Source organism: Cololabis saira, chromosome 4, assembly GCF_033807715.1.
Source record: "Cololabis saira isolate AMF1-May2022 chromosome 4, fColSai1.1, whole genome shotgun sequence".
NCBI classification, from domain to species: domain Eukaryota; kingdom Metazoa; phylum Chordata; class Actinopteri; order Beloniformes; family Belonidae; genus Cololabis; species Cololabis saira.
The window spans coordinates 31,171,551-31,186,006 of record NC_084590.1 but is presented as its reverse complement, the minus strand read 5'-3'; the positions used below and the strand labels follow the sequence as shown (position 1 = coordinate 31,186,006).

Here is a 14,456-nt window from a genome sequence, read left to right as displayed (position 1 = left end):
GTTGGGAACCACTGTAGTACGGGATCTCACACCTTCGTGTGTCCTGACTGAAGACATCTCTAATCACACCTTTAGGCTTATGACAAATGATGACAAGTGGGAGGCTCTGCCCACACTTAAATACACCAACATCACGGTCATCCTTCAGTTCCATAGTCAAGTGTTGTACCTTGTTCCTCTCCTACAGGGAACATAAGTCCATCCATCTATATATTTTCCTCCGCTCATCCAAAGTCAGATTGCGGGGCAGTAGCCGGAGCAGGGTAGCCCAGACCTGTCTCCCCCTTGGCCCCTTCATCCAGCTCATCCAGGGGATCCCAAGGCATTCCAAGGCCAAACAAGACACATAGTCCCTCCTGCGTTTCCCAGGTCTTGCCTGGGGTATCACCCAGTGTGACATGTGTCGTGGAAATTTTATACATTTCCACAAAGTAAAGTACTGATCCTTAACAAAACTACAACACCGGTGAGCTCAATATTTAAAAAAAGCATCCTCACCAGATGCGGAGCAGCAGTGGCTCTACTTTGAGCCCCTCCCAGATGACCGAGCTTCTCACCCTCAAGGGGAGAGCCCGGACATCCTGTGGAAGAAACTGCTTTCTACTGCTTGTATCCATAATCTCTTTTTTTTCAGTCACTACCCACAGCTAGTGACCGTAGGTGAGGCTGGGAACATAAACCAACTTGTAAATCGAGAGTTTCACCTTTCAGCTCAGCTCCCTCTTCACCATGACGGAACAACGCAGAGTCTGCATCACCGCGGATGCTGCATCAATACGCCTATCGATCTCCCGTTCCATTCTTCCCTCACTTGTGAACAAGAAACACCTGACACCAAGATACTTGAACTCCTCCTCTTGGGGCAGGATCTGATTCCTGATCAGAGGGCACCCTTTTCTGACTGAGGACCATGGTCTCCGGTTTAGAGGTTCTGATTCTCACCCAGACACTTCACATTTGGCTACAAAGCGCTCCAGCGAGAGTTGAAAGTCTTGGCCTGATGAAACCAACAGAACCACGTCATCTGCAAAAAGCAGAGACTCAATTCTGAGGCCACCAAACCAGACCCCTCCACGCCTCGATTGCACCTAGAAATTCTGTCCATGAAAGTAATGAACATAATCTGTAACAAAGGACAGCCTTGTAGGAGTCCTACCCCCACTAAAAATGAGTCTGACTTACGTACAATGGACAATGCAGACCAAGCTCTGACACTGGTTTATAGGGACCGCACAGCCGGTAAAAGGGATTCGCACAACACATATTCCCAGAGAACCCCCCACAGGAGTGGGGAAAACCAACAAATGCCTTCTCCAAGTCCACAAAACACATGTAGACTGGTTGGGCAAACTCCAATTCCCCTTCAGGGCCTTGCTGAGGGTGAAGCTGGTCCATCGTTCCATGGCCAGGAGCAAAACTACACTGCTCCTCCTGAATCTGAGATTCGACTTTTTGGCAGACCCTCCTGTTCAGGACCCCTGAATTGACCTTACCAGGTAGGCTGAGGAGTCCAATCCCTCTGTAGTTGGAGCTTATCCTTCTGTCAGAGGGGGATCCCCCACTCCAGTCTGTCACTGCAGAGGCACTGTCCCCGATGTCCACGCCATGTTGGACAAGCGTGTCAACCAAGTCCGCCCCACAACATCAAGAGCCTTAAGGAACTGAGGAAGGATCTCATCCATCCCTGCAGCTTCTTAACCACCTCAGTGGGCTCAGCCCCGGAGATAGGAGATCCTACCTCCAAGTTCAAAGGCTCTGCTTCCTCGTAGGAAGGTGTGTCAGTGACTACATGCAGTCAAAATTCGGGTTAAGGTCAATATTCCGGTTACTGAAACATTCAGAATATTCCGTTTACATGCGTGAGCAAACAGGGTTATCCCTGTATACATGGTAATTAATCATTTGGGATATCTCGATCAAACCAGCGATGCACAGAGAACATCATGACGCAATTACCGTCATTTCCGCTTCTTCTTCCTGTATCCAAATTCAAAACAAATGCTGCTTAGCGCAACCTTCCCTCACCTTCTTGTAAATCTCGCTATTCCGGTACTTTCTACCGTCTACAAATGCCAAAATGTTCATATCCTTCATTACATTTATAAAATGATTAGTCTCCTCTTCACTCCAAAAGTGTGGCGTGGTCTTGCGTTTCGCCGTGTTTATAAGACCAAGATTCCTTGCGAAAAGAACATGCGCAGAAAACAAATTCCTGTTCCGTTTGATTGGGATATTCCGTTTGGCGTTTACATGACCCAATATTCGGGTTTTAAAAGGAATAACCCAGGGGTCATATTCAGGTTTTTAAAAACCCGAATTCGGGTTATTCAAAGGGGTTATTGGTGTTTACATTTCTGTGCAAAAAGGGTTATGGAGTGCATGTAAACGCAGTCAGTGGGACTGAGGAGATCTTCAAACTATTCCCTCCACCAACTCACAATGTACCAAGTCACGGCTCCTGGCTCCTCACCCAGGACCTGTTTGTCTTTAGTGACCCCACCAGGGACAACTGAGCTCCTAGGATCACTGGAACACGCAAACCCCTCCACCATGATAAGGAGTAGCAATTGCTGTTCAGTCAATGGAAAGCTGCGAATTACTGAAAAGAACTAAATAGAATTTGATCAGATTTCTTGCATTGGTTTCTGTGTCTGGTCAGTGGAACAGAGATTGCTGAGTGTGGTTTTGAGAGATGCTGTGTGGGGGGATGTCAGTGTTGAAATGTGCTAAACGTATTTAATCCTCTTTGCCTACCATAGACATTCAGTGTAATTTGATTTAATCCCACGTGTATGTGTTTTGTGTCTAGAACCCCTCTGGCATGTCCCAGCATCATCGTCTCGAGGAGCAGGGGGTGGCGGGGGTGGCGGGGGGCAGAGGAGACTAAACAGACACGATGCTCAAGGCAAAGATTCTCCAAATAGGCACTCGAAGGTATAACTCCTCATCATCTTGTTTAATTTCTACATCTGTTGGCTTCTCTTCCCAGTTCCCGGGCTGAGTCTTGTGTCTTCCTCCTGTGCTCTACAGGGTGAGACTCAGTACTCCAGCCACTCCAGCAGTAACACTTTGTCTAGTAACGCCTCCAGCAGCCACAGCGACGAGCGCTGGTTCGAAGGAGGAGCTGGAGGAGACCGAGGAGGCGGAGGCTGCCTGGGCGACCCTGCAGATCCCGACCGCGACCTTCTCAACAAAGGCGGGTCCAACGACAGCGGCATTGACGCCTCGGTCCACTACAGAAACATCCGCCACGGAAACATGTCCCACAAGCCCATGCACAGCTCAGCAACCTGTGGCAACATCCAGGAGCTGTCCATGGGAAGAAGCAGCGGCGGAGAAGACGCAAAGAGACGGGAATCTTCTCCTATCATTCCACCTGCAGCCAGTCAAAGCAAAGGATACCAGACGAAGACATTCCCTCCTCCTGGCTCCAGCGCTGATAAAATGGAGGCTTTCAAACCTAGGTAAGAGGCGCGCTCTGATGAGTCCCTTCATCAGTTCATAAACCCAGTGAATGAAAGGTCAAAATCAGCCCAGATACATTCTCTCTCTCTCTCTTTTTTTCAAAATTAAGAGTCTTTGACTTTATTACTGCTAACATGATGAATAATGCATATCCTAAGAAGTAACTTGATTAATCTAGCGGTCTTTTACTGCTTACTGCAGCACTTTCACATATGACTTCAAGATCAATAGTATGATACGTGAAAATATGTTTGTAAGTGCACATGAAGGATTACTGCAGCCTAATCCTTGTGAAACATGCGGATCATCAGGAGATCTGTGCTGGTAGACATGTTACTGCCACCCCCATAACATAAATACACTCCAGCCTTTCAACACACGGACATACAGTGCATGGGTTTGACCAATCTGTGCTGGATTAAAACAATCTGTGTTTAAACCCCAAATGTCATCGACCCTCATGCTGCAGTCTGTGCCCATCAGTGCGCGACATAATACAGGGGTAGGATTACGGCACAGGGCTTGTAGTAGCTCGTGGTCGGAAGTAAATCAGTTTACCATTTCAACACTTGATTTTTATTGTCAGTAAAAGCCATCAATGGTTCGTTTCCTGTATCTAAGTGCTGCGTTGAAGTGGAGTTGATTTTATTTCATTCATGCATCTGTCTGTACTTCCTTCAAGGGCTTACACACCCCAGGGATACAAGACTCCGACAGCAGAGAAAGCGCGACCCGTCCGAGCTTCTACTACGACACCAACATCAGGTCACATGAGCTTCACCCCTTTATCCAGCTCCGCCCCCAAAGCTTTTTATGGAAAGGGAAGACAAACGAACTGGCAGAAAGAAGACGGCAGCGCTTCACCTTCAAACACGACCAATACATCCGGCTCTGACGGCAGCAACACCAAGAAGTAAGATGGACAAACAAAACTCAATCACTTTGATCCAAAATGATCACTTTGAGATGGTGTTGTTGTTTTTAACTGAAATTACTATTTTTAAACAATATAAAACTGTTCCCAAACTGCTTAAACAAAGCAGTCTTTAACCAAATCCGTTCAACACTGGAAATCAACTGTGAGAAGTTTAACAACATAACATCAGCTGTAGGTAATTGATTGTAAGCCTGAGACGGGTCCTTGTTTTACGAGCATCATTTATTAAACCAGCTGCCAACATACGTACACGTTAGGAATGGGCGATATTTTACCGTTCACGATAAACCGTCCAAAAAATTCCCCACGGTAAGAATTTGTCATCTAAATCCACGCACAACATACGTGAAGGAAGGAAGGAAGGAAGGAAGGAAGGAAGGAAGGAAGGAAGGAAGGAAGGAAGGAAGGAAGGAAGGAAGGAAGGAAGGAAGGAAGGAAGGAAGGAAGGAAGGAAGGAAGGAAGGAAGGAAGGAAGGAAGGAAGGAAGGAAGGAAGGAAGGAGCCTGAAAGAAAGAAAGAAAGAAAGAAAGAAAGAAAGAAAGAAAGATATGAGCCTGAAAGAAAGAAAGAAAGAAAGAAAGAAAGATATGAGCCTGAAAGAAAGAAAGAAAGATATGAGCCTGAAAGAAAGAAAGAAAGATATGAGCCTGAAAGAAAGAAAGAAAGAAAGAAAGAAAGAAAGAAAGAAAGAAAGAAAGAAAGAAAGAAAGAAAGAAAGAAAGAAAGAAAGAAAGAAAGAAAGAAAGAAAGAAAGATATGAGCCAGAAAGAAAGAAAGAAAGAAAGAAGGATAAATTCCCGTTGATGAGGTTTTTGTGTAACAAACATGGTAACAAACATTTAATTGGTGTAGTTTAGTAGTATTCAGTATCTTTTAGAGCAGTGATTTGGGGGCTCCAAAGACTGAATGTGGAGATAGATTTATAGTTACAAAGGTGGAGTTGAATTGGTATTTTTTTAATCGTCATTTTTATCGTTATCGGGATAAATTCCAGAAATTATCGTGATAAATTTTTTAGCCCATACCGCCCATCCCTAGTACACGTTAACTCGCTGAAGCTCTGAATGATTGGGGTAACTGTGAGGAGAGGCCAGTGACGTTGATAAAAGAAAACAAATATCAATTCTGGTTTACTCCTTTTTTGTCACCCCAGGCAGGTGGATATGAATTCAAAAAATGTGTTTGGACAGCCTCGGCTAAGAGCGTCACTGAGAGACCTGCGCTCTCCACGCCGGACATACAAGAGCACCATCGAAGACGACCTGAAGAAACTGATAATCATGGACAGCCCTGGGGAGACGATGCAAAGAGATCCAGTGAGGAGCTCACTTTCCCCTTCATGTGAGACTTCAGTCGCCATCTTTACTGCCTGTAACACAGCTCTGACATCTGCCACTTTCTCCCTGCAGTCTCCCAGACGCACCTTGCAACGCACATTTTCAGACGAGTCACTGTGCAGTGGCCGCAGAGACGCCAGCTTTGCTTGCTCTGATAACCCCATGACCCCCACGGACGTGCTGTTCACCTGCACGCTGCCCACGCGCAAACACACCACCTCCTCTAACCACCTGCAGAGCAAGAAGAGTGAGTTTTAACTCATTATGACCTGATAGGACAAATGTGTGCTTTTACCTAGTCTAAAGCCTAAAGTAGCGACGATTTGCATTAATATTGTTAATCCACACAAACTATTGTGATTTTTTTATATTCATAAACATGAGTGGAAAAATCTGAATATTTCCAGAGAAAATAGTTGCTTTTACATTTCAATGGGTTTCATTTAATTTTTCTATTTTTTTCAGATAGAAATAAAACATTTTATTGGACTTAAAGGGGACCTATTATGAAAAACACGTTTTTTCTTGCTTTAACATATATAAAGTGGTCTCCCCTCAGTCTGCCAACTCAGAGAAGGAGGAAAGCAACCAAACTCTGCAGTGTCTTTACAGCCGCCCGGATGATCCATCCAGTGTGATGTGACTTCTACGAGCCGTTCAGATTCTGCTCCCGTCGTTACATAACCAAAATGTAATTTAGATCGGTTGGCCTCCGATGCGTGAAACCACGCCCACAACTAACTCCGCCGGCCGGAGCTTCCACCATTTTTTCGTAGCGGTGTATGGCGTCATTCAGGCAGCCAATCAGCACAGTGCATCATTATCATAGCCTCCCCACTCAGAATCCCACATAGATAATGAGGTTAGAGAATGGGAAGATAAAGACATGGCTTAGAGGCTGAATTTCTCATTTATTTAGCAAAAACAATCAAAAGCTTGTTTTTAAGACATTCAAGGGCCGGGTTTCCCAGATCTGACCTCTCTTAAGGATTTAAGAGAGGTTCAAAGAAGGTTTCAACTAAGAGAGGACCCTAAGATATGGGTGTTTCCCAGATGACTTCTTAACACCGTTCTTTAGTTTCGCTCTTTCAGAAGCTCTTTGGAGGAGCTGTCCGGTTCTGAAACCAAATCAATCGATGCCAGGCAAATCGATCACCGATCACTATCAGCGCATTTTCACATGCAGCACTGCTACCTAACGCACTAATTCCCTGCTACCTGTGCGTTTATAATGAAAAATTAAGATGATAAATATAATTCAATGACCCTGTTTCATGATGAAAACAAGACTGCAACTAAATAAGAAGTTGTCTTGGTAAGAGAATAATGAGGAAATGTATTGTTTTTATTAAATGTGAAAGATGGACGAAAGGAGAAATTAACTTAACGACCATTTAGCATATTGGACCACATTGTTTCCTCCTGACTAGTAAAACAGAATCCTTCACCTCAAAAAAATATTCTGAAGTTCATTTAGCTGCTTGACCGTTTTCACTATTGCATTTATCAACGTTGTATTTGCGGGTGTTTTATTTGTGCGTAATGCATAAAGCATATACAGGAACACACTTGTTATTCCTTATTTTCCTTTTTTTCCCCTTTGCTGTCACCAATAAATTGCTAAACAATATAAATCTAAAGTATAAAATAGATCAAAATTTGTGCGGGATGCATTGTTTTAATATCTCATTGCTTGGTGTGATATTGATTTGCCTGACGCGGCTGGATCTGAGTCTTTGTTCACTAAGATGGTTGTAAAGACTGGGTCAGCAGCATCTTTCATTTCCTTCTTAATGAAAGAGATACTTAAGCTAAGAGCAACTCTGGGAAACATGATTTTCTTTCACAGGCTCCTTAAGAAGGTTTGAAAGAAGTCTTTCGCTGTTAAGAACTACTTAACTGATCTGGGAAACCGGGCCATTATCTGTTTAAAATAAGTATTAGATGCCATAATAGGTCCCCTTTAAAGCTTTCTAGAAAAGCCACAGTCTATAGAAGTTTTAAAGAGTTTTGTGTGACTGTCCTAAATATTCACGTTTGTGTCAGAGGTTTGTTTCCTTACTGGAGCTTCTCTCCTCTCTCAGTGCCGCTCTCAGCGTCAGAGTTGTCCCTTACAGAAGTGAGAGACAAAGTTCCTCCCTTGAGGAGGCTGGACCCCGGCCTGATGCCCCTCCCCGACACCGCCTGTGGGTTAGAGTGGTCCAGCCTGGTCAACGCGGCCCGGGCCTACGAAGGTGAGGGTAAGAGCTACTCTACATGGAGCTGTATCTTAAGTGTTACTTAAGATACAGTCATCCAGCTGTAACACAACACTCCTAACAAAACACTGGTTCGTTTTTGGTTTTTGGGGTTTTTACTCTTTTCGAAGGCCCATCTCAGAAAGGGGATTTTTTACTAACTCTGAGTATTTTAAACCTGCAATGAAAGAAATTCAGCGTTTGGGGTAACTTAAACCCCAAAAAGAAAATTTGTTCAAGCCCCATTTCAGAAACTGACTTAAATTATATTCTGTCTTTTGGAAACAGCAGTTTTTGCTCCTCTCTGTCACCTCTTCATAAAGTTGAAAAGGGCTTAATTTCACCAGGAAATCGGTCTCAAAACGTGTGTTTTTCGGGATGTCTTAACAATGACATGTCTGATTCTTGATGAAGGTGCACTGGTTGGAATGGAGCTGCTTGTCATGTATAGCTGTTAGGGAGGTTTGCAGACGGGTGGGGGGGCATTAGTCTAACCCTAGCCCTGACCCTACCAAGCCCCCTGACTGTGAGAAAAGTAGTGCTAGTTTTGTGGGGGTTTTTACCCCTCTTCCTAGCCTCTAACCTGTAGGAACCATCAAAGAAGAACGTCACGGTATTTCGGCTATGCTATTTAGAAATCGATATCATTAGTTTTTAGTAAAATCCACTGTGAATTTCTTAAAGTGATGTGGCTGCTGATGGCAGTAATATTCCCACCAAAGATCCTTGAACCATATTTCCTTTGACAGAGCAACATGTTGTCAAAGTGGGTGGATGAGACTGATTCATTTAAGTTACATGTCAAAACTCTGTTTTTATACTTAATCTCCAACTGAGGTTAGAGGTTTTTGGGGGGGTTTTGTTAATCCCACCAGCAGGATTTTATCTGCATGAAAGTGAATCTTAGGTGTAATGCACCTACATTCCCCCACTTGTCAATCATGTGACAACCGTTAAATATTGAAATGATGTATTCACTCACCCTGTAACTTCTCGCACACCAACTCTCTTTCCTTCCCTGCTGCAGCTGCAGCTGCAAATTTGCCACAGAAAGATGTGCTCAATTTAAAAAGCTTACTAGCTCTTATTCTAAAGATCTTCTAATTTATTTGTTTAGCTGATGTTGCCATGCTGAATCTTGGTATCAGATTGTTGATGTCTTTTCATAGCCGCAGTGCTTGTGCTTAACTCAGAGTCAACAAACTCAAACCCCGGGTAACTCAGCGGGTTCAGCGGGCGCACCAAATGCAGAAGCTATCGCCCGTGTGCAGGTTTGAATCCCGGCCTGTGTCTCTTTACTTCCTTTCTTAAATTGCTTGGAGTTTTTTCCTACCACAGAGCACAACCTACAAACTCAGCCTCCGTCTATCTGCTGCCCGGTGCACATGTGCACAGCAGTACGGGGATCATTTTGTGTGTCTAGAGGGACGCTACAGTAAAAATACTTTTCTGTGTGTTTTAATGCAGTTTTTAACATGTGATCACATGTGTCTTTGCTGCAGCACAACGAGCAGTTTCTCTTTTCTCACTGACCGAGCAGCAAGCTGGAAGTCCAGACATGAGACCGGCTACCAGTCCAGTTCAGTTTCAAACGCCACAGACGCCCCGGACCACACCGACCCTCGCCAGGTTGGTCTGCATCACTGTTTCAAAGAAGCTTACACAAACTGCAGATGCTGTGATGTAGCATCCTGGGAGCACAACTTGGTCTGAAAATAGGAGGATTTTGTTCAAATTGTCCGTGTTATCACTACTGTCACCTTGTGGTAGATTAATTAATAGTCATAATTTTAACAATCAGATTTTGTCAGAGATATGGAAAAATAAGAAGGAACTATTGGCAGTGAAAGCCTTTTTTGAAAGGGCTGATATACCAGTGAAACTAGTCTTGTGATGTGTAACGTGTAAATCAGAGGGAGTGTTGTAATCCTTGAAGTGAAAGTAATGTTGGGTATGTGTGTCTACAGCGACGAGCCGCCCAACAATCTGTCAGGTCGACTGTACCACCTGGAGGTGATGCTAAAACAACTCAACACTGACCTTGAGAGGGTGAGAGTCTGTTTATGCAAAAAAAGAACAAAGATTACAAAAACCAGGAAGGATTAAAACCAGGATGTGACAGACAAAATCATATGCAAACATTTATTTTAAGATCACAAATGTCTGGAACTTAGGTCATATTGAATGAGATGCTTCATATTTCTCTCTTTTCCCTGTTCCTCTGCCACCAGGAGAAGAAGGATAAAGTTGTTCTGCTTTCTGAGATGGCCAACCTGAGGGAGAACAACCAGCGCTTGCAGGAGGAGAGCCACACAGCCAGTGAGCAGCTGCGCCAGTTCAGCATACTTTTTAACAACCTAAACAAGCCGGGAAGTGATCACGACGCTCACTCCTTAGCGCACGAGAGCAGCTCGCAGCGGCAGTGAGGGACGGCCGCTGAAGAAGACTGTGAAAGGAATATGCTCTCAGTACCCATGATTCTTTGCACTCACAGGTTGAGCAGAGGACACGATGATGTCAGTTTCCTCAGCTTCCACTGGGCTGCATCAAACCAGAGACGGTGACAAAGTGACCATATAGATTTTTAAAATGCAACACTCTCAGAAAGTGAGAGATCCTTCTCTGTACTCTGAGCCTGTCTAGTTTTGTAAACCTAAGTGAAAATATCTCATGTACTTGTCATATATATAAATAAGTATGCTACTATGCCGGAGGAGTGAACTGGAGAAGAGATCCCGACTGTTTTAAAGAACAATACATCACCTGGAGAGGCCTAATACTGTTCCCACAGCATATCAGCCAAAAAGAAAAAACACAAACAAACTACAAACTCACTAAGGACTGCATCTCCCAGAATGCACTAGAAGTAATGGAAGCTCTACAGACTGTGTGGTATCTCATTTATAAATATTATTGGCAGTGAACCCATATTGTTGTACAACAGAGATGTGTGCGGGTGATGGTACAAATCTCAGAAGCATTCAGGCACAACCGTGTTTGTGCTGGAAGGCAAAACACATCTGAACTCTTTGGTGTGTGCGTGTGTGTGTGTGTGTGTGTGTGTGTGTGCGTGTGTGTGTGTGTGCGTGTGTTTGTGTGCGTGAGAGAAGATGAAATGATGAAAATACGTTTACTGTAATGTCTAACTGCAGGGCCACGGTATTTTGCCGTCCTCTGTACGTGGAGGAACTGTAGGCCCACAGGTGTGAGGAAAAAAACGCCGACATGGTGATCAGAGGAAGTGGTTGATGTCACAAAGCTCAGTGATAGCGTCATATCTGTTACTGTTGCTTTGATTTTCATGTTTCTTCTGTTTTCAGCAGGGCCCATCTCATCTTTTTTTTCTTTTCTTTTTTTTTTTACTTGAGTTATGACAGTAAGTATTTTATTTAAAAGGAATAGTGGGAATATTTTGAGAATGATGTCTTCTTTCGGACTGTTAGATGAAAGAATGCATAAAAATGTGCTGCAGAAGAAAAAGACAGAAGATCCTAATATATTATTTAACATAAAAGTCATTCTGACAATTATGAGATGAAAACTGAATAATGTTCACACCAGATTTCCATTTCTAAACTGTATTCTTAGTATTTCATTGTGGGAAAATCAAAATCAGGAAGTTTGATGTTGCCATGGATACAGTGAGTTTCAGTCTGAGCAGCAGCATTAACAGTTAGTAAATGACTGTGTGCTTCTCTACATGTGAATTGAATTGAATTGAATTGAATGTCATTTCCATCACATGTTTAAGTCTCTAAACTCATACACAAAACAGCCTGGAAGCTGTTTTCACATTACCATAGCAACAAGGACAGTATTGTCCAAACCAGCCACATCAGTTCACCTGCTCCTTTACATGCTGTATCACACTGCATCCTGTTTGGTAAATTAGTTGGAAACGCTAACATTTTCATTTCAGTAATTTTTTGTGTAATTCAGTGTCGAGTGAAGACGAGTCATCAAACTCAGAAGGAAGACGAACAAGTTTTCGACAAAATGTCACACTAGTCCTCACATTGTAATAAAAACAAGGCTCTGTCAACGCTTAAGTTGACTTACAGATGTTTACTGCACATGAAATTCAATCAGCAAAACTGAAGCTTCATATCAGACCGTGTGTGTGTGTGCGCGTGTGCGTGTGTGTGTGCGTGTGTGTGTGTGCGTGTGTGTGTGTGCGTGTGTGTGTGCATGCTTGTGTGTAGATTTGTTCTTGTATTTTGTGATGAACCCAAATGAACACAAGACACTATTTATACAGCTAACTTCCTTAATGATATTGTCTACTATAACTATTTTTCCTACTGAAATGCATTTGGTTTTGGATGCTGGTACTTAATAGGACCCTTCACAGCATAAATCCAAGAAATTCCTGGTAAAAACGATCATCTCTGTACTGTGATGGACATGTACTCATCTTCAGGTTTCAGCCTACGCCAGACTGGATCGGTTTGCATTTCCAGACCCGCTCAGGTTCCTCCGTATGCTGGTAATGAAGCTATATCACAACATAGGGAAGGGTGGTATAATGCAATTTTAAATTTGTACACATCAATTTTTGTGCTGCTGCTTATACAGTTTTAGGCATCCCTTTAATATTCCTGGTTTCCGTGACTGCTTGAGCATGTTAGAACCGATAGGGGAAGAACTGAAGTTTGAAAGTACGTAATTTGCCAATTGGGCCAAACAAAAGGATAATTTTGTCTAAAACGGTGTCTCAGTTTCCCATGGACTGACAAAAGGCAAAGGCTGTGAATTTTTTTTTTACCTGAGCTCCCTGAACTGCTCACTCCTATTTTCAAATGTGTCCATCACTCAGACAAGTTCAGTATTTAGTATTGTAACTTGGAACTGGATACAGAACGTTGTTTGTCCATAAAAACTGTGTAACAGCTTTAATTTCATCACCTTCTTTAATTTGTTTCTTATATTTTGAGGTTTTATACCTTTGGGTTCAGATTCACTGCTTTCACCGGTCAGTTTGTAGTTACGGAGACATTCCAGTTGTTGCACCAGTGGAAAAAACCCTTCATCCACTCTGCCTCGGCTTTGATTTGAGTCTTAATCTTTAGTTTGCTTTTGTACAAAGGGTGAGGTTTGTTTTTATATAAATCATGCTCATGTGTAATTTTAAGCTATTTAAAGTGCAAAACAACCCTTCTTGAACAAATCAGTACTGCATTACTTATATTGTATGACCAGTTTTGTTATTTTAGATGTTAAATATTTTTATAATTTATTTTTGAACACATTGGCCACTGTTGCAGACAGTTGTGAAGATGAGAGGGTACCGTGTATGCTGTTTTACCTCTGATTTGTATGATTCTTAGCTTTCAGCGTTGCTCTGTCTATGCTTTCTGCGTGAGGCAGGGGTTCGTGAAGCAAAAACAAAATGCTTTCATTTCCTTTGGGTTGTAATAACTTGTACATTCAAAAGTGTAAATTATGTTTTCATTATTTTATAAAAAAAAAATATATGCAATTTGTGTATTTTGGTTATTTGTGTTGCTTTCAACAAAAAATGTGGCATTTTAAGTGGTTAATTTTTAAGATAGCAATGAAACGATCATTTATCAGGACCACGATCCAATATCTTTTTTTAATAAATGAAAAGGTTGAATATGGGTGAAGTGGTAAGGCTTGACGTAGATCAGGGGTCTCCAAACTACGGCCCGCGGGCCACATCCGGCCCGCCAAAGCAATTGGGGTGGCCCACTTATGATCCCAGAAAAAAAAACATTTTTTTTAATTTTCCTATCATAAGATATCCGTACTTAAATGTTGGCATTCTAATTAAAATTGACCATAGTTATGAGCTATTTATAACTAATAGTGGCTCATCTTCACCCCTCACACAATGGACTTTTACCGTGACCGAGTGGAGAGCTGACAGAAAAAGACAAAGGGGCAGGTGGTAGTGCAGTCGTCTCACAGCAAGAAGGTCCTGGGTTCAATTCCCGCCAGGGACGCTGAAGTGCGCGTTAGTTCCCCCATGACTTCAGTGCCCACACCATGGGTGGGGTTGGCGAAAGGATCTTTCTGTGTGGAGTTTGCATGTTCTCCCCGTGTTCCCTTGGGTAGCTAATTGAGCTACCCTCACAAAAACATGCAACAGTCCCCACAGGGGTGGGGAAGATCCGGCCGGAATAACGTGATCCTTCCACGCGCTACGTCCGGCCGGAGAAGCCCCACCCTGTCTGGTGAAAAGATGCGGCCTGCTCACTCCTCAGGTTAAGGAGGAGACCTGAGCTCAGTGCAGGGCCCTCCCGGGGTTGGTAGAGGATGGCAATGCCCAGGACTGTCACTTAGGTAAGGGAGGATATTTTTGGTAAAGTTAGATGTAGACTGGTCTAAGCTGGCCAGCATTACAACGGACGGTGCTCCAAATATGACCGGCGCGTCGCGGGGGCTCGTCAGGCACGTGAAAAAGGAAATGGCAGAAAGGTCTACAAGTCCACTGCTTGATTCACCAGCAAGCACTGT

General features: G+C 43.3%; 1 protein-coding gene across 2 annotated transcripts in view; it reads left to right on the top strand.

The window, feature by feature from the left end:
- Positions 1–13,451, top strand: part of sipa1l3 (signal-induced proliferation-associated 1 like 3) — an 83,291-nt gene extending 69,840 nt beyond the window's left edge. Inside the window, exons 15-23 of one of the 2 annotated variants that reach the window (XM_061719410.1) lie at positions 2,810–2,934; positions 3,031–3,464; positions 4,148–4,378; positions 5,556–5,718; positions 5,812–5,986; positions 7,824–7,973; positions 9,479–9,605; positions 9,944–10,025; positions 10,208–13,451. In XM_061719410.1, the coding sequence (XP_061575394.1) occupies positions 2,810–2,934; positions 3,031–3,464; positions 4,148–4,378; positions 5,556–5,718; positions 5,812–5,986; positions 7,824–7,973; positions 9,479–9,605; positions 9,944–10,025; positions 10,208–10,402 (1,682 nt within the window). In that variant the 3' untranslated portion in view covers positions 10,403–13,451. Of the gene's footprint in view, positions 1–2,809; positions 2,935–3,030; positions 3,465–4,147; positions 4,379–5,555; positions 5,719–5,811; positions 5,987–7,823; positions 7,980–9,478; positions 9,606–9,943; positions 10,026–10,207 lie in introns of both variants that reach the window. The other variant, XM_061719409.1, reaches the window with a different exon arrangement.
- Positions 13,452–14,456: the final 1,005 nt, after the last annotated feature.